The sequence below is a fragment of the Salvelinus fontinalis genome, chromosome 12 (assembly GCF_029448725.1).
Source record: "Salvelinus fontinalis isolate EN_2023a chromosome 12, ASM2944872v1, whole genome shotgun sequence".
Taxonomy (NCBI): Eukaryota; Metazoa; Chordata; class Actinopteri; order Salmoniformes; family Salmonidae; genus Salvelinus; species Salvelinus fontinalis.
Window position 1 is genome coordinate 8,223,026 of NC_074676.1, and position 19,483 is coordinate 8,242,508.

Here is a 19,483-nt window from a genome sequence, read left to right on the forward strand (position 1 = left end):
GGCTGCACCAACTCCGTTAGCGTCTCTCGAGTGAGCCATGTTTCCGTGAAGCAAAGAACGTTACAATCCCTGATGTCTCTCTGGAATGTTACCCGTGCTCGGATTTCATCAACCTTACTGTCAAGAGACTGGACATTGGCGAGTAGTATGCTAGGGAGTGGAGCGCGATGTGCCCGTCTCCGAAGCCTGACCAGAAGACTGCTTCGTTTGCCCCTTTTACGGCGTCGTTGTTTAGGGTCGCCGGCTGGGATCAGATCCATTGTACTGGGTGGAAGGCAAAACACAGGATCCGCTTCGGGAGAGTCATATTCCTGGTTGTAACGATGGTGAGTTGACGTTGCTCTTATATTCAGTAGTTCCTCCCGACTGTATGTAATGAAACCTAAGATTACCTGGGGTACCAATGTAAGGAATAACACATAAAAAAACAAAATACTGCATAGTTTCCTAGGAACGCGAAGCGAGGCGGCCATCTCGGTCGGCGCCGGAAGGCGTATGATATAAATACTATATGACGGCGTCACTTCTTTTTATAAGAAACACTAATGTGTTGAAAATCCCAAAATGTTTGCATAGTCTACTTACACAGCTCTGACACACACACTTATCACACCACACATGCCACCAGTAGTATTTTCACAGTCCCCAAATTCAAGAAAGTGTATATTATATAGAGCCCTAACTGCATGGAACTTCCTTCCATCTCATATTGCTCAAATAAACAGATAAAGCAACACAACTCCTCTCCCCTATTTGACCTAGATAGTTTGTGTGTATGCATTGATATGAAGGCTGTATGTGCCTTTACATTTTATTTTTAGGTAGTTCTGTCGTTGAGCTGTTCTTGTCTATTGATGTTCTGTATTATGCTTCATGTTTTGTGTGGACCCCAGGAAGAGTAGCTGCTGCTTTTGCAACAGCTAATGGGGATCCTAATAAAATACCAAACACCAAACCAGGTGTGGGCCAACCCTCCTCCCGGGGAGCAACTTGGCTTACATGCCTTTGTTCTAGCCCATCACCAACAAAAATGATAAAGCTAAACAAAAAGACTGATTAGGTGACTTCTACGGTACTACAGCAACATGTCCTGACTTGGGCTCCCCTGTCCTGATCTTTATGGATAATGCCCCGAGGCACAGAGGTCACAGAGCCCCCTCTGGGTCAAAGTGGTGAAACACTGTCCAAACAGAGTGTGCCCCAAGACATAGCTATAATATGGGGAGAGCTAGCCTCAAATATGGGCATGGTTGGGGTGGGGGGGGGGGGTCTATATGGACTATATGGAAAATGTTAGTATTTTGGTGGAAAGTTCTTGCATGCCAGTCTGTAGCCGTCTGACAATGGACTATATATTTGCGTATTTTGGGATATTGTACTTTGATAATGATACTGAGTGTCAACTGCTTTGATGTGTTGGTATGTGGATGGAAACTAAATGAAGCGCTTACCTCTTTAGCTTTCGCCTTCAACCGAGCCTGCTCCGGGTCCTCCTGCCTGGCGCGACTCTATATTTGAGAGAAACACGGGTTAGAAGGAGAGACAGAGGGAAAGAGAGAGACAGGGGAGGTGGATACCTTGTCATGAGAGGAAGAGCTTCAAGTTCCTCGGTGTCCACATTACTAAGGACCTATAAATGGTCCGAATACACCAAAGACAGTTGTGAAGTGGGCACAACAACGCCTCTTCTCCCTGAAAAAATGTACGGCAGAGCTCCCTGACATCCTGGACCTCTATACTGTGTCAGAGGAAGGCACAAAAAATTGTCAAAGACTCGTCACCCAAGTCATAGACTGTGCTCTCTGCTACCACACGGCAAGCGGTACCGGAGCACCAAGTCTGGGACCAAAAGGCTACTGAACAGCTTTTACCCCAAGCCATAAGACTGCTGAAGAGTTAATCAAATTGCTACTCTGACTATTTGCATTGACCCCCCTTTTTTAATTGCACCGGCTCTTGCACCGGCTCTATGCACACTCACACATACTACAACACACACGCATATAGACGCCAAACACAGAGTGCTGCTATTCTGTATATTATCTATTCTGATTGCCGAGTCACTTTTACCCCTACCTACATGTAAATCTCTCAATTACCTTGTACCCCTGCACATTGACTCGGTACCAGTACTCCTATATATATAGCTTGGTTATTGCTATATTCTGTTACTATTTTTAATCTAGCACATTTCTCACTTTTAAATGTTTTACTTTTTAACCCTGCAGTTGTTGGGAAAGGGCTCGTAAGCAAGCATTTCACTGTAAAGTCTACACCTGTTGTACTCGGTGAATGTGTCAAATAGGATTAGATTTGAATCTATCTTTTAGCTTGTAGGGCTGGCCCAATAACTAAATAACTGCGTAACCAACGGTTATGGACGAAGACTGACAAGAAGATAAAATATTGTCATTAGGAACCAACAGCTGACTTAAGACAGGATGGCCACAGGCATTCTTTGCGGTTGAGTCCGTTTCTGCGGTAACATGGACTCTTAAGAACGCAAATAAACTTTGTTGCGCCTTGCTGAAACACTGTAGCAAATGAGTCTTCGGTTGCCTAGGCCAGTGGTTCTCAAACCTCTCCTCGGGGACCCCCAGCCGTTCCATGCATTTGATCTATTACAGAGCTAGCCCACCTGATTCAACTTGTCAACTAAATCACCAAGCCCTTGACTAGTTGAATCAGGTGAGCTAGTTCAGAGCAACAACAAACAATTGTGAAACGTCTGGGGGTCCCCGAGGAGGGGTTTGAGAACCACTGGCCTAGGCAACACCCCCACAATGCAGAAGCAGCACACATAGAAATAGAAAGGGCTTGGAACCTCTAACCCTGGCAATTGGACTGGTAAACTCATGGGTACACACGTAATAGATGCGGTAAAGAGGTCAATGGAACTCGACCAAAACAATGGAAATGCGTGGGGGAAAGATCACGAATATCATTGCCCCCCAGCAAAATTAGCCTACATTTAGGCTATTGTTTATACAGTTGAAGTCGGAAGTTTACATACACGTAGGTTGGAGTCATTAAAACTCGTTTTTCAACCACTCCACAAATTTATGTTAACAAACTATAGTTTTGGCAAGTCGGTTAGGAGATCTACTTTGTGCATGCCACAAGTCATTTTTCCAACAATTGTTGACAGATTATTTCACTTATAATTCACTGTATCACAATTCCAGTGGGTCAAAAGTGTACATACACTAAGTTGACTATGCCTTTAAACAGCTTGGAAAATTCCAGAAAATTATGTCATGGATTTAGAAACTTCTGATAGGCTAATTGACATCATTTGAGTCAATTGGAGGTATTTCAAGGTCTACCTTCACACTCAGAGCCTCTTTGCTTGACATCATGGGAAAATCAAAAGAAATCAGCAAAGACCTCAGAAAACAAATTGTAGACCTCCACAAGTCTGGATCATCCTTGGGAGCAATTTCCAAACGCCTGAAGGTACCACGTTCATCTGTACAAACAATAGTACGCAAGTATAAACACCATGGAACCATGCTGCCGTCATACCGCTCAGGAAGGAGATGTGTTCTCTCTCCTAGAGATGAACGTACTTTGGTGTGAAAAGTGCAAATCAATCCCAGAACAGCAAAAGACCTTGTGAAGATGTTGGAGGAAACAGATACAAAAATATCTATATCCACAGTAAAACAAGTCCTATATCGACATAACCTGAAAGGCCACTCAGCAAGGAAGAAGCCACTGCTCCAAAACCACCATAAAAAATCCAGACTACGGTTTGCAACTGCACATGGGGACAAAGATCATACTTTTTGGAGAAATGTCCTCTGGTCCGATGAACCAAAAATATAACTGTTTGGCCGTAATGACCATCGTTATGTTTGGAGGAAAAAGGGGGAAGCTTGCAAGCCGAAGAACACCATCCCAACCGTGAAGCACAAGCTCAGTTACACCAGCTCTGTCAGGAGGAATAGGCGAAAATTCACCCAACTTATTGTGGCAAGCTTGTGGAAGGCTACCTGAAACGTTTGACCCAAGTTGAACAATTTGAAGGCAATGCCTTCAAATACTAATTGAGTGTATGTAAACTTCTGATCCACTGGGAATGTGATGAAATAAATAAAAGCTGAAATAAATCATTCTCTACTATTATTCTGACATTTCACATTCTTAAAATAAAGTGGTGATCCTAACTGACCTACGGCAAGGAATTTTATTTGGATTAAATGTCAGGAATTGTGAAAAACTGAGTTTAAATGTATGTGAACTTCCGGCTTGCATTTCACACTATGTTGAGGTAAAATCGGAGTAGAAAATGCGTGTATGGATGTCAACCCCAATATATGTTCATGCCATAGTAACCAATCAACAGTTAACAATGACTGACTACAAGCACCGATTTCTGTGTGCTAGCTATGCATACAGGAATGGCTAATAAGATCGGGAGTTAGCATTTAGCAGTCACTTCTTCTAAACTTGAAAAGGTACAACCTCAGCGGTAGGCAATGAGTCAGCTGCGGGGCGGCAGAAAAAAAATCAAAAATCGGGGGTCGCAAAATAATTATAATAATTTGTACTCTGCAAATTGAACCCAAAAAGAGATTGTATCTGAAAATAATAATTTCATACCTTGACAATTACATTGAGACACGATCACACCTTTTTTTATTTGTGGGAATACTTGGGAACAGATTTCCTAAATAAAAACACATTTTTTTGCTTTTTACCAAAAGCCTATTACTATTTGAACGGTTATTAATAAAGAGGCCGCGTTATTTAGCTAGCCAATTACCGTCATCCAAAATTCCATTACCGTCACAGCACCAATGTGGGCTGTGATCATAGCATCAATGTGGGCTGTAGAACACTGTTATAGTATATTAGTTACTGTTCTGAACTATTGATAAAGATTATGCATCTGGTGTGGGAAGAGAAGTATTGGTTTTTCACTTTAGTCAATTATATAATGAACAAAAATATAAAACGCAGTGTTGGTCCCATGTTTCATTAGCTGAAATAAAAGGTCCCAGAAATGTTCCATATGTACAAAAATATATTTCTCTCAAATTGTGTGCACAAATTTCTTTACATCCCTGTTAATGAGCATTTCCAAGATAATCCATCCACCTTACAGGTGTGGCACAGAACCTGATTAAACACCATGATCAATGTCTCAAGTTGAGGGAGTGTGAAATTGGCATTCTGACTACAGGAATGTCCACCAGAGCTGTTGGCAGAGAATCGAATGTTCATTTCTCTACTATAAGCCGCCTCCAACGTCGTTTTAGAGATTTTGGCAGTACGTCCAACCATCCTCACAATCGCAGACCACGTGTAACCAGCGCCAGCCTAGGGCCTCCACATACAGATTTTTCACCAGCGTGATCGTCTGAGACTATTTACCTGGATAGCTGATGAAACTGTGGGTTTGCACAACCGAATAGTTTCTGCACAAACCATCCCAGGGAAGCTCATCTGCGTGCTCGTCGTCCTCACCAGAGTCTTGACCTTACTGCAGATGGGCGTCGTAACCGACTTCAATGGGTAAATTCCCACTGTCGATGGCCACTTGCACTTTGGAGAAGTGTGCTCGTAACGGATTAATCCAGGTTTCAACTGTACCGGGCAGATGGCAAACAGCGTGTACGGCGTCGTGTGGGCGAGCGGTCTGCTGGTGTCAACGTTGTGAACAGAGAGCCCCATGTTGGCGGTGGGGTTATGGGCAGGCATAAGCAACAAACACAATTGCATTTTATCACTGGCAATTTGAATGCACAGAGATACCGTGGCGAGATCCTGAGGCCCATCATCCGCCGCCATCACCTCACGTTTCGGCATGATAATGTACGACCCACATGTCATAAGGATCTGTACACAATTCCTGGAAGCTGAAAATGTCCCAGTTCTTCCATGGCCTGCATACTCACCAGCAGAGTATGTGAGTGGAGTTGAGCGGTCGGAAATCCCGCTCATCGAGCGGTGCTTGTGCACCTCTCCGGAGCTCTGCGTCCTTTCCAAGTGCTCTGCTAAAAACCGCTACCTGCTCACATGAAAAAAAACTGCAGCTCCAAATTCACTCCATTCATCAAAAATCACAATTTAACCAACAACCATCTATTTTTGGACCTACCATATGATTTGAGGCATTGAAACCAAACCATATGATTTGAAAGAAACATCTTTTCATGTTTATTAAAATAGTTAAGAAGTGCTCATCATTTTAAATAGGCTACGTGTCGTATTAAACAGCATATAAACACTCTAAATAGGTCAAGAGCCAGACAGGGAACCAATTATTTCAAGGTTATTGCCTACAAAAGAAATACATTGTGGAGCATTTGCGAGTGCGACACACTAGGCTGGTAGGGAGCCGGAGACATTAAGCGCTCAGCATTTAAACATCATTGAAATCAAATCATTTTAGTCTATAAATTGCACATATAGGCTGTGATTTACTTAGAATTAAATACAAATTCAACGAAAAAAAGCCTTATTAGGCTCAGTCTACAGTGCCTTTGAATTCATTTTTTAGAAAAGACGAGTTTGGCCAGAGTCTGTGGCTTCAGACTCATGTGATTGTTCCTAGAGAGCAGGTCAGCAGCAGAGAATATCCTCTCTGCTCTTGCAGAGCCACTGGGGACGCTAAACACCCTTTTGGCCACTCTTGACAGGCATGAGAGTTGTAAGCATAAAGGTTTTTAAGCAAAATAACCCAATGAAAACAGAAAGCTCCTTGAAAGTTGGAATATGCCAGGTCTATTGGGCCAAAATCAATTGTAGAGATAATAGAAAGAAAAAAAATAAGGAAACTTAAGTGATCAGATTTTTTGTTTATAAATACTTGGCTACAATGACAATTAGCTACACACCTCGTTCCCTTCTTTTAGCACGTAGCAAGTGCACCTATCATGCTTTCGGATACGTGTCTTTCAAATTCCACAATGATTCTTTAGTTATGGACCTTACATCATTGCACTCACTATACTACTCTTAGTCCTCATCTTTGTAGGTCACCTTGATTTTGCACCTGTGTATTTGATCAGTTTCTTTACAAAAACATTTAGAGAACTCCATGACAGTAGCCATAGCAGCACACAAGTAGTCCACAAAGTAGACTACAAATGCGTGCTGGGCCGGGCACGCCCTGAACTCGAAGTGAGCGCCACTGGAGCGGGCGAGAAGGCAGATGATGCTCCAGCCTTTGGGAATCTCGCGCCGCGCTCCAGTCAAATTGGGCACGCTCTGCTCCTCGCTCCGCTCACCAGATGTCACCCATTGAGCATGTTTGGGATGCTCTGGATCGACGAGTACTACAGCCTGTTCCAGTTCCCAAACAATATCCCGCGACTTCACACAGCCACAAGAGTGGGACAACATTCCACCGGCCACAATCCACAGCCTGATCAACTCTATGCGAAGGAGAGGTGTCACGCTGCATGATGCAAATGGTCATCACACCAGATACTGACTGGTTTTCTGATCCACACCCCTACATTTCTTTAAGGTATCTGTATTCCCAGTCATGTGAAATCCATAGATTAGGACCTCATTATTTTATTTAAATTGGCTGATTTCCTTGTATGAACTGTAACTCAGTAAAATCTTTAAAATTGTTGCGTTTATATTTTTGCCCAGTGTATGTGCTGTCTAATGTCAATCACAAGCAGTGCAATGCATATTAACTAGGCCAACTCCCACATGACAGTGTTAATATGGTTGGTGAGTTCCCATCTACACAGCACCATAGAGATAATTATCTCCTGGATGACATCTTGATCCCACATGAAGTTAATTAGTGTGTGTGTGTACACTCCCGTGGACGTCTAATGATGTCTGTAGAGGGAGTTGTGGTTTCTGTTCAAAATCCACTAATTACCTCCGTTTTCATGTGTCACATCGTTCCCATGAGGTGGACAAACACACTGCAACTATTAACAGGCCACTCCTCTTCTGGAGTTAAACAAATTATTGCCGGTGATGCAGTAGTGTGGTTGTAACACAGTCCCGGTGTGCATGTAGTCAGGTGGTGTGTGTCTCTACCTTGGCAGCCTTGAGTAGGACCTCCCTCTCCTGCTCGTCCTTCCTTTGTTTCTCCATCCTGTCCAGCTGCTCAAAGAAGCGGAGCTGGGCCCTGACGTCTGTCGACGGCTCATACCACTCCTCATCCTACATAGAGAGGGAAGGGACAGGAGAAAGGGAGAGTGAAAGAAAAAAAGGGACAAGTAGGATGCTATTGTTCATGTTGTTGTTCATGGAGCTTGTGTACTGTTCATGTTGTTGTTCATGTTGTTCATGTACAGTCGTGGCCAAAAGTTTGGAGAATGACACAAATATACATTTTCAAAGTCTGCTGCCTCAGTTTGTATGATGGCAATTTGCATACACTCCAGTTTGTTATGAAGAGTGATCAGATGAATTGCAAAGTCCTTCTTTGCCATGCAAATGAACTGAATCCCCCAAAAAACATTTCCACTGCATTTCAGCCCTGCCACAAAAGGACCAGCTGACAATGTCAGTGATTCTCTCGTTAACACAGGTGTGAGTGTTGACGAGGACAAGGCTGGAGAAAGGAGGGTGGAGGAGGGTGGAGCTTGGAATCATTGTTCTTCCTCTGTCAGCCATGGTTACCTGCAAGAAAACACGTGCCATCATCATTGCTTTACACAAAAAGGGCTTCACAGGCAAGGATATTGCTGCCAGTAAGATTGCACCTAAATCAATAATTTATCAGATCATCAAGAACTTCAAGGAGAGCGGTTCAATTGTTGTGAAGAAGGCTTCAGGGTGCCCAAGAAAGTTCAGCAAGCGCCAGGACCGTCTCCTAAAGTTGATTCAGCTGCGGGATCGGGGCACCACCAGTACAGAGCTTGCTCAGGAATGGCAGCAGGCAGGTGTGAGTGCATCTGCACGCACAGTGAGGCGAAGACTTTTGGAGGATGGCCTGGTGTCAAGAAGGGCAGCAAAGAAGCCACTTCTCTCCAGGAAAAACATCAGGGACAGACTGATATTCTGCAAAAGGTACAGGGATTGGACTGCTGAGGCATCAGTCCTGTGTCATGCCAACAGTAAAGCATCCTGAGACCATTCATGTGTGGGGTTGCTTCTCAGCCAAGGGAGTGGGCTCACTCACAATTTAGCCTAAGAACACAGCCATGAATTAAGAAATGGTACCAACACATCCTCCGAGAGCAACTTCTCCCAACCATCCAGGAACAGTTTTGTGACGAACAATGCCTTTTCCAGCATGATGGAGCACCTTGTCAAAAGTAATAACGAAGTGGCTCGGGGAACAAAACATCAATATTTTGGGTCCATGGCCAGGAAACTCCCCAGACCTTAATCCCATTGAGAACGTGTGGTCAATCCTCAAGTGGCGGCTGGACAAACAAAACCCCACAAATTCTGACTAACTCCAAGCATTGATTATGCAAGAATGGGCTGCCATCAGTCAGGATGTGGCCCAGAAGTTAATTGACAGCATGCCAGGTCGGATTGCAGAGGTCTTGAAAAAGAAGGGTCAACACTGCAAATATTGACTCTGCATCAACTTCATGCAATTGTCAATAAAAGACTGACACTTATGAAATGGTTGTAATTATACTTCAGTATTCCATAGTAACATCTGACAAAAATATCTAAAGACACTGAAGCAGCAAACTTTGTGTAAATTAATATTTGTGTCATTCAAAACATTTGTCCACGACTGTACTGTTCATGTTGTTGTTCATGTAGTTTGTCATGTAGTTCATGTACTGTTCATGTTGTTCATGATGGTGTTCATGTAGTTTGTGTACTGTTCATGTTGTTGTTCATGGAGCTTGTGTACTGTTCATGATGTTGTTCATGTACTGTTCATGATGTTGTTCATGTACTGTTCATGATGTTGTTCATGTAGTTTGTGTACTGTTCATGATGTTGTTCATTTGGTTTGTGTCCTGTTCATGATGTTGTTCATTTGGTTTGTGTCCTGTTCATGATGTTGTTCATTTGGTTTGTGTCCTGTTCATGTACCATTCATGTACTGTTCATGTACCATTCATGTACTGTTCATGTACCGTTCATGTACCATTCATGTACCATTCATGTACCGTTCATGTACCGTTCATGTACCGTTCATGTACCATTCATGTAGTTTGTGTACCGTTCATGTAGTTTGTGTACCGTTCATGTAGTTTGTGTACCGTTCATGTAGTTTGTGTACCGTTCATGTAGTTTGTGTACCGTTCATGTAGTTTGTGTACCGTTCATGTAGTTTGTGTACCGTTCATGTAGTTTGTGTACCGTTCATGTAGTTTGTGTACCGTTCATGTAGTTTGTGTACCGTTCATGTAGTTTGTGTACCGTTCATGTAGTTTGTGTACCGTTCATGTAGTTTGTGTACCGTTCATGTAGTTTGTGTACCGTTCATGTAGTTTGTGTATTGTTCATGCTGTTGTTCATGTAGTTTGTGTACTGTTCATGATGTTGGTCATGTGTTATTTATGTACTGTTGCGCTTGTGCTTGTACTGTTCACCTACTTTTGTTCATGATAACCTCTACTCTTCCTGTTCTTACCTTGCCCCCGTCAGTGCGGTGCTGGGCGATAGTTGACACTTTTTCTAGCATGGATCTCAGCCTGGCCTGGGTAGCATGGGAGATGTAGTTCACTGCCTCAGCTGGGACCTCTGTCACCCCAAACCTCTTGGCTTTAGCGGAAGAAAGCGAGAGAAAGGCATTAGCAGCCAATCAGTGCCATTATCTGTGGTAGGATGGCAAGGTGCGGTCAGTTATTTATTGGTGATCGACAGACATCAGGGCCCAGCTCCACTTCTTTCAGAGGCTTATTTCTTACACTAGTCATTTCCTTTCAAATCCATTAAAGTAAGTGAACAAGTGCACACTTCAGGTCTTATAGCTGGTTCAGGAGAAAGGACAGGTTATTGCACATACCGGTCTCCATGATGCGTCTGTGCAGCAGGCCTGGTGGGAGGAAGGCCTCGTCCTTACAGGAGCGGATCTTGGTGCCCACCAGCTCAGAGTTGGTGGCCATGATGCGGGCGTTCTCCTCGTTCAGGTTCACCCCCGCCATGGACGCCACGTCGTTGATGTCATCATCATCTCTAAAGAGATGCCGTATACACAGATCAGTGGGGTGCTCCAGAAAGGAAGTTCATTAAGTTGGCCAGCTAACTTTGTTAATCAGTCAGGTCTTGATTTTCTGGTTCATTAAAGAAAGCTAAACATGAATATAAATTTGGTGGTTGCCTAGACAATTACACCATGTCAATTTCATGTCGATTTCATGTCGATTTCATGTCGATTTCTCAAAAGAACATGAAGTAATTTACACACAGATCAAGAACAGGAGTTTGTTTAACTTAAGTATGTTTCTCAACCCCACCATTGTGTCAAAACGTGTGAAATGCTGCCATCCTGTGGTTGATCTGTTTCTGTGCGTCATGGAAAACTATCACAGTAACTAAGCCAAACAGTGCCAGGAGCCTCGAATACTGTAGGTTTACATGGGGTCAGATACCAAAAGTAGCCAGGTTTCCATCCAATTGGTGAGAGATTTTTATGTGAATATTTTTTAAATCTGCATAAAAACAGTATGCACATTTTCCCACAAGAGATGTTTCTATCAAATTGACTTGTTGCAGATAAAAGGCTGTGAGTGATGACATTTGCACATAAAAAATACCTTGTGTGGTTTAATTCCCATGTACCAAATACAAGTTAAGTGTTTCCATTACATTTTCAAATCCCACAAAGAATGTTACGTTATATAGCGAGTGTGCCCACTCTGGTATTGCCAACAGGCAGCAGGTAGCCTAGTGGCTAGAGTGTTGGGCCAGAAACCTAAAAGTCGCTGGATCGAATCCCCGAGCTGACAAGGTAAAAATCAGTCATTCTGCCCGAGCAAGGAAGTTAACCCACTGTTCCCCGGGGCGCCAAAGACGTGGATGTCGATTAAGGCAGCCCCCCACACTTCTCTGATTCAGAGGGGTTGGGTTAAATGCGGAAGACACATTTCAGTTGGATGCATTCAGTTGTCCTTTTCCAGATACAGTGCGGGTATAGCCGACAGACATGAGATAGATGATTTGTATTTGTCAAACGGAAGCCAAGCATCGATGGTAATGTAACCTGTATAAGACCTTCGATATTTATTGGAAAGGAGCATCAAGTTCACCTGGCACTTTCACCACCCGTTGAAGTTCATTATAACTTATTTAAATCTGTAGCCTAATAAACTTCATGCTTTCTCAATGAGTCGTAGTGGGAGGACCACACAACAAGTCATCTCGCGTGACTCCAAGTTTACTTCCATATGACGGTTATTATATCAATATTTGTGCATTAAAGCATTTCCACCGACATTTCTCGTATAAAACATTTTACAGACACAAAAAGATCCCACCGTGTCTAGCGTATTTTGTATTGTCGACATTTGTAAAATTTGTTGTTAAACTTTCTGTTTCCATCAGGCCTGTCATTAAACGTTTTTATCTGACATGTACTTTACCTGCATAAAAAGGTTGGATGGAAACCTGGTTACAGAGAGTATAGTTTTCCCCTGTCAACCTGGATATTCTGTACCTGAACGTCCCGCCTCCAGGCTCATTCAGCTTCTTCTGATTGGCAGAGGCCTGGGCACCAATGCCCACAGGAGATCTGCCTGCAATAATAGTGAGTCCTCTTGCAACTGTGCCTGAGAAAGAAACAAAAAACATATCATTACAAGCTGTTCAATAGCATGGTGAGAAAATGGGCCTCTGTGCATTGCTCTTAAGGGGTTTTCAATTCCGGGTCCTGAGGCATCCCCTGCCGGTCCATTTCTGTTAGAGCTCAACACTTCAACACCTGAGACACTTAATAATCATCCAGGCCTTGAATAATTGAATGATGTGGGTAAAACAAGTGTCCACTGGGGATAACCTCTTCCCATCAACAATAGCACAGGTCGGGAGCGCCCGAGATGTCTTATTGAGGTTGTCCATTGTCTGCATAGAGAGAGAGGGCGCTGTGCGGTACCAGTACCTTGTGGCCGGATGGTCTGAGGGATGACCATCGGCATGCGAGTCTGGACCCCCTGAACCCCTGGTCTTCTCACACCCTGGAAGAGAGGTGGGAGAGAGGAGCCATTAGAACATGAACAGTATCCCTGCACATTTGGTACTGGCACTGACCCTGTATATAGCTACCTCCCTTATTTGTGGTAAAAAAAAATATATATATATTAGTTATACTACTTTGATATTGAATACTACACTGTTGGGTAGGGCAAGTTAAGCATTTCACGGTACTTGTGCATGTGACAAATACAACTTGAACAGAAAACTCACAATAGTTTGAGCCAAGTGGCGCATAACAGACAGAACACACCACACTAAATATAACAGACCACAGCACAGAACTGTTGTGTGTATCGATGCCTATTATAGAGAGACAACCTACAACAGCCTCAAAGGAATTCTACTAGGCCTACTACAGAAAGAAGAGCCATTCAAAACTGCAGCGCTTCTTTCCAGTCGCCTGTGTCTAAGTCCGGGAGGGTCGTACCAGAGCAGTGGTGGGTGTCCTGACCATGCCTGTGGCGGGGCCGACGGTGGTGGGGAGCCGGGCCCTGATAGTGCTGGTGGTAGTATTGGAGGCAGCGGCCAGGGCCGCAGCGTTGGTGGAGGCCAGCAGAGACTGCTGGTTGTTGAGCAGGGACAGCCGCAGGGCAGGAAGGCTTTTCTGTACGGAAGGAAACAAATACGGGTTACATGGTAATGTCGTCAACAATTGACTATGTATATATTTTGTATTAGTACACACAGGCCTGCCCTGTTAGGGTAACAATTGACATTAAGTTGCTCTTATACCTGGGTAGTAACACTAATTACACTAGTAACAACATTGTAGTAACATGTTACATGGTACTTTAGTAATTGCATTTCAATTGCATAGCAATGAGCTCAGAAAAAGGTCCGGCTGAGGGTTAAGGGTAACAAACAAACCTTGAGGAAGGGGATGAGGTACGGCTGCGGAGAGGACTTCAGCTCAGCCTGCAGACGTGTGGTGAACTCCTCAGGCTCAATTTTAGCATCCTGATCAAAGAAAGAAGACATTAAGTGTGAAAATCAGACAAAAAGAAATAAAAATGTCATAATTCCACGCTCCATAATTCTGTTGACAATTGAACCACATAAAAATGTAAAAAAGTCTTCTATAGGAGTCTTGACTCACCAGAAGATCCTGCACCAGGGCCTTGACGTTCTTGGATGTGTCTGGAGATGGGGAGTTGTGGGACGCCAGCTTGATCAGGGTGGAAAGGAAGTTCTTACACTTCTTCACATTTTCTTGCATTTCCTGTAAGAGAGGAGAATGGGTCATTGAGTAGGATTAGACTTTCCATGAAAATGATTGATACGTTTTGCACAAAGTTTGCTTCTCATGTCACCACAACTTCTGGTATTATAAAACATGATTAAATCAACTCAAACGTTATTTTAAGAGCATTTAAAATAGCAAAACCCAGTAAACAACACTTTCTCCAAGTGGGAAACCGGCCAATAAAAAAATGTCAATCAACTCACCACATGGTAAACCACACACTGTTTGAATCTAGCAAAGTGTCAGTAAAGTAAGACAGTTGACAAACCTGGGAGACTGGTGCAGTTACCATTGTAGGGGTTGTAGAGGCACTGGCTGCTGCTGCAGTGTTAAAGGGCCGTACAGCACCGGGCTTGACCAGGGCTTGACCCCCCGTGATCACTGTCTGGGCCTTCTGAGGGGTGGTCATTTTCACCGACACAGACGCACCTGCAGGAGCCACGGTTATCGCCTTCTGGAGAGAATGGCAACAGGCATAAATATGACTAGAACTTTATACAGTAGTGGAAACAACGGTTAACACAACGCACATAGTGCAGCTGAGAGAGTAAACAACCATTTACCACAACATAACACAGTGCCTTCTGAAAGAATTCAGACGCCTTCACTTTTTCCACATTTTGTTACTTTACAGCCTTATTCTGAACATGGTTAGATCTTTTTTCAAAATCTACACACAATACCCCATAATGACAAAGCAAGAACAGGTTTTTTAGAAATGTTCACTAACTTTTAAAATTAAAATAAAAAACTGAAATATGACATTTACATAATTTTTCAGACCCTTTACTCAGTACTTTGTTGAAGCACCTTTGGCAGCGACTACAGCCTCGAGTCTTCTTGGGTATGACACTACAAGCTTGGCACACCTGTATTGTTTCTCCCATTCTTCTCTGCAGATCCTCTCAAGCTCTGTCAGGTTGGATGGGGAGTGTCGCTGCCCAGCTATTTTCAGGTCTCGCCAGAAATGTTCGATCAGGTTCAAGTCCGGGCTCTGGCTGGGCCATTCAAGGACATTCAGAGACTTTTCCTGAAGCCACTCCTGTGTTGTCTTGGCTGTGTGCTTAGGGTTGTTGTCCTGTTGGAAGGTAAACCTTCGCCCAAGTCTGAGGTCCTGATCGCTCTGGAGCAGGTTTTCGTCAAGGATCTGTCTGTACTTTGCTCTGTTCATCTTTCATCTTTCCCAGTCCCAACTGCTGAACCCCCCCCCCCCCCCAGTATGATGCTACCACCACCATGCTTCACTGTAGGGATGGTGCCAATCTTGGTTTCATCAGAGAATCTTTTTTCTCATGGTCTGATAGTCTTTAGGTGCCTCTTGGCAAACTCCAAGCGGGCTGTCATGTGTATTTTACTGAGGAGTGGCTTCTGTCTGGCCACTCTACCATAAAGGCCTGATTGGTGGAGTCCTGCAGAGATGGTTGTCCTTCTGGAAGGCTCTCCCATCTCCACAGAGGAACTATAGAGCTCTGTCAGTGACCATCGGGTTCTTGGTCACCTCCCTGACCAAGGTCCTTCTGCCCCAATTGATCAGTGTGTCTGGGAGGCCAGCTCTTGGAAGAGTCTTGGTGGTTCCACACTTCTTCCATTTAAGAATGATGGAGGCCATTGTGTTCTTGGGGACCTTCAACGCTGCAGACATTTTTTGGTACCCTTCCCTAGATCTGTGCCTCAACACAATCCTGTCTCGGAGCTCTACATACAATTCCTTCGACCTCATGGCTTGGTTTTTGCTCTGACATGCACTGTCAACTGTGGGACCTTATATAGACAGGTGTGTGCCTTTCCAAATCATTCCAATCAATTGAATTGACCACAGGTGGACTCCAAGTTGTAGAAACATCAAGGATGATCAATAGAAACAGGATGCACCTGAGCTCAATTTCAAGTCTCATAGCAAAAGGTCTGAATATTTACGTAAATAAGGTACTTCTGTTTTTTATTTTAATAAATGTGCAAAAATGTCTAAAAACCAATTTTTGTTTTGTCATTATGGGGTATTGTGTGTAGATTGCTGAGAATTTTTTTAGATTAAGGCTGTAACGTATCAAAATGTAAAGCGGTCTGAATACTTTCCGAAGGCACTGTAAGTCAAAACTAAAATCACAACAAAAATAAAAACAGGGCTGGAATATGTGTAATGTATTTAATACAAATTAATTTTTAATCTACCGAGAGGCTCTAGTAGCTAACTATAATTAGGTTTGTGTTTTCTGACAGAGGGCTGCATGGAAACAGTAAGTGATCACACCTGTATAGCAGAGCTGGTGAGAGAGGGGGACTGCAACATTCTGGCCTGGACAGGGGAGGCCAGACGAACAGCCTGGCTTGTACAAGGGGCCTGCAGAGAACAGGGGGAGCAAGGGGTCAGAGGTGCACTGGACATTAGTACAGACATTAGTACCGGTATACATGGTCAACTTATGACTTACTGGCACAACTCGAGAGGGAAATTAAAAGGGTGAAGAGGAAGAAAAAGCAGGACATCCCTACAACATAAGGGCAGACCTTCAGTTGCGCCCAATGGCAGAGTATACCTCTCAGGAATGGGACTCTACAGCCACAGCAGATAACCAAGGCCTGACCGAGCGAGAATCTATGTTCTCATGAGACTGATGTTGACGATGAGCTCTTACACAGTCACATACTACATCATCCCCAATAACATTCCTGACATGGGCAGCACCGATCTTACGCAAAATCCACATGATCTAGCAGTGTGATTTTTTTGTTGTTGTCAGGGGTACTAGGCCTATACTTGGGCCACTAAAGAGGAATGGACACGACATCGCAGACAGACGTCGTTCAGATCGACAAACACGTTTGATATGACATAATCCATTCCAGTCCCCCTCTAGATAACTTTAGCCTGATTCCCCCCATCCATACCTGGCTGGGAGTACCAACTCTGATGGTGGCCCCAGCGGTAGGTGTAGCAGGCCGGGGGGAGATGTTAGAGACAGCTGCCTGGCCTTGTTGGGTCTTAGCCTGAGCCTGGGCTAGAACCTGCTGAGGAACCATTACCAGCTGGCCTGTGTCTGTACGCACCAGCACCATACCTGAGGGAGAAACAGTCAGGTCACACATCTTTCTCGATTTGCCATTTTCAATGGTTTACTGTTTGAGTTTTTTGGGGGCCTAAGCATTGGGTTAATAAATGCATTAATGAATAGCACAGACTAGGCTATTGACTGTTTTAATTAATTGACTAATGGGTCAACACATTGAAGGGTGCACATTTCTGTTCAGAATGGAGCTTGGGGAGTCAGAACCTAGGTTTTAGAATCAGGATAACATCAGTAGGGTTCCTTACCGGGTGGTATGGTAAATCCAGGGGGTAACTGAATGGTGGTCTGCTGTGGTGGTCTGACGACCATCTGTGGTGCCACAGTCCTCGTGGGACTCGCTACCAGCCCAGGTCTCTGCTGCTGCACGGAGGTGGTCATCACAGGAGCACCGGGGGGCCTCACGATGGTCACCGTGGGCTGACCAACTCCGTTAACCGTTGGTTTCACCCCGGCTGTGAAAGTGGGACTCGCCACACTCTGTGTCTGGCTTATGGGTGAGTTCACAACCACAGGAGAGGGAGACCCTCCGAGAATTATTGATTGGCCAGCAGAGACTGGCTGGTTGGGTGCCACCATTGTAGTGTTAATGAGAGTGTTATTGCGGTTCATGACCTGAGAGGTGGTGGCCCCCGGAGAACCTGCACCCTGTGTGACCACTGCAGAAACCTTAGGGTCTATTACTCCATTCTGTGAGGCACTGGCCATGGGGCTGGGATGCCTTTGCAATGTAACAGTGGGAGTAACAAATGCCACAGCAGATTGAGATACAGGATAGTTTGGTAGAGAAGGAGGCTGTGAAGCCATGGACACAATGATATTTGAGTTGCCCGCACTGGCAGTACTTATAACAGTGTTGCCGCCTGACCCGATTTGGGGAGCAGCAGCTGGCGAGTTGACCAACTTCACAGCTCCAGGGCTACCGTTAAAACTCTGTAATCCCGGTGAAGGAGTCCTGATAGCTGTTGTTGTTGTGGGGTTTGAGTTCGGAGCAGTCACCACCGATATTTCAGCTGGACCCAAAACAGTCCCTCTGTTGAAGCTAGTCGTCTGAGCAGGCAAAGTTACCGATCCTGGTGGTGCTGGGGAAATGATGCGAGATGCGGCTCCATGTGTTTGTAAATTGGTACCAGCGTTTATAATGCCCCCAGTAGTGATGGAAGAGGTAGAAGCGGTGATACTCTTATTCGAAATCGCCAGATTCGCGCAGGGTTCCGCGTTTAACGCCGCTTTTGGGTGTCCTTGTTGTGGCGGCTCCAGAGACCCCACTTGATCACGCACTTTCCCTGAGAACTGGCTGACAGTGCCCGTAGATCCTTCTCGCTTGATATCGGAATATGTGGCGGGCGAAGTCTTTTGGCTGACAAGTTGCGATTCCAAAGAGCCAACTAAGTCACTTACTGCTTTTTCGTCTACCTCATTGAAGAGCATGTCCTCCAGTGGGTCGGAGGCTCCCGCCATCTTTGATGATAGACCGTTGTGCAAATCGTATTTTAGAATGTACGCATGCGCGTGGGCTTTGAATGTAGAAATATAATTTCAAGAAAGGACCACTGTTCTACTATAATGAAGATTTGCGCTGGTTGTACGTCAAAGTTTCTCATTCAACAAGATACCCTACAGTAGTGCTTCAAGACAAGTATAACAAAGAAGGAAACAAATAGGCCTACTAATGTACAAATCCAAGCTATATACTTTTTGCTTATATTTAGTAAACCAATTCCAGACGTGTTAGAGTGTTGAAGTTTGTTTTGCATGCCCCGGTTCCCCGGTCGGGTGGAGAATTCGCTTAAGCACCAAACGAATGGTCTAAAAACCAAACTCCCCACATACGGGCACCGAGCCATGCAAAACGAACTCAACCATTGGTTCCAGACTATGTCGAAAACGCGCGAGATGTTGATTTCCCGTCAGCACCAAATTTAGAAAAACGATATTACCATTTTTCAAGTAGCAGGATGCTGGCGTCACGATCGCGGATTCTCTTTTTCAAAATAAGAGCCGCATGCAAAGATATACAAAATTGTGGAATCTCGATATACGTACAATTGTTTTTCACAGCATTGCAACCACCTTTGACAAG

The 19,483-nt window shown here is 44.3% G+C and overlaps 1 protein-coding gene across 2 annotated transcripts in view; it reads right to left on the reverse strand.

Moving 5' to 3' along the window:
• LOC129866722 (transcription initiation factor TFIID subunit 4-like) overlaps positions 1-18,871 on the reverse strand; it is a 32,996-nt gene extending 14,125 nt beyond the window's left edge. Inside the window, exons 1-13 of one of the 2 annotated variants that reach the window (XM_055939558.1) lie at positions 17,649-18,871; positions 17,225-17,394; positions 16,587-16,676; positions 14,604-14,786; positions 14,189-14,311; positions 13,960-14,049; positions 13,520-13,696; positions 12,998-13,073; positions 12,557-12,668; positions 10,907-11,076; positions 10,532-10,662; positions 8,017-8,142; positions 1,452-1,508 (exon numbers count right to left, since the gene is read on the reverse strand). In XM_055939558.1, the coding sequence (XP_055795533.1) occupies positions 1,452-1,508; positions 8,017-8,142; positions 10,532-10,662; positions 10,907-11,076; positions 12,557-12,668; positions 12,998-13,073; positions 13,520-13,696; positions 13,960-14,049; positions 14,189-14,311; positions 14,604-14,786; positions 16,587-16,676; positions 17,225-17,394; positions 17,649-18,861 (2,718 nt within the window). In that variant the 5' untranslated portion in view covers positions 18,862-18,871. Of the gene's footprint in view, positions 1-1,451; positions 1,509-8,016; positions 8,143-10,531; positions 10,663-10,906; positions 11,077-12,556; positions 12,669-12,997; positions 13,074-13,519; positions 13,697-13,959; positions 14,050-14,188; positions 14,312-14,603; positions 14,790-16,586; positions 16,677-17,224; positions 17,395-17,648 lie in introns of both variants that reach the window. The other variant, XM_055939557.1, reaches the window with a different exon arrangement.
• Between the last annotated feature and the right edge of the window lie 612 nt (positions 18,872-19,483).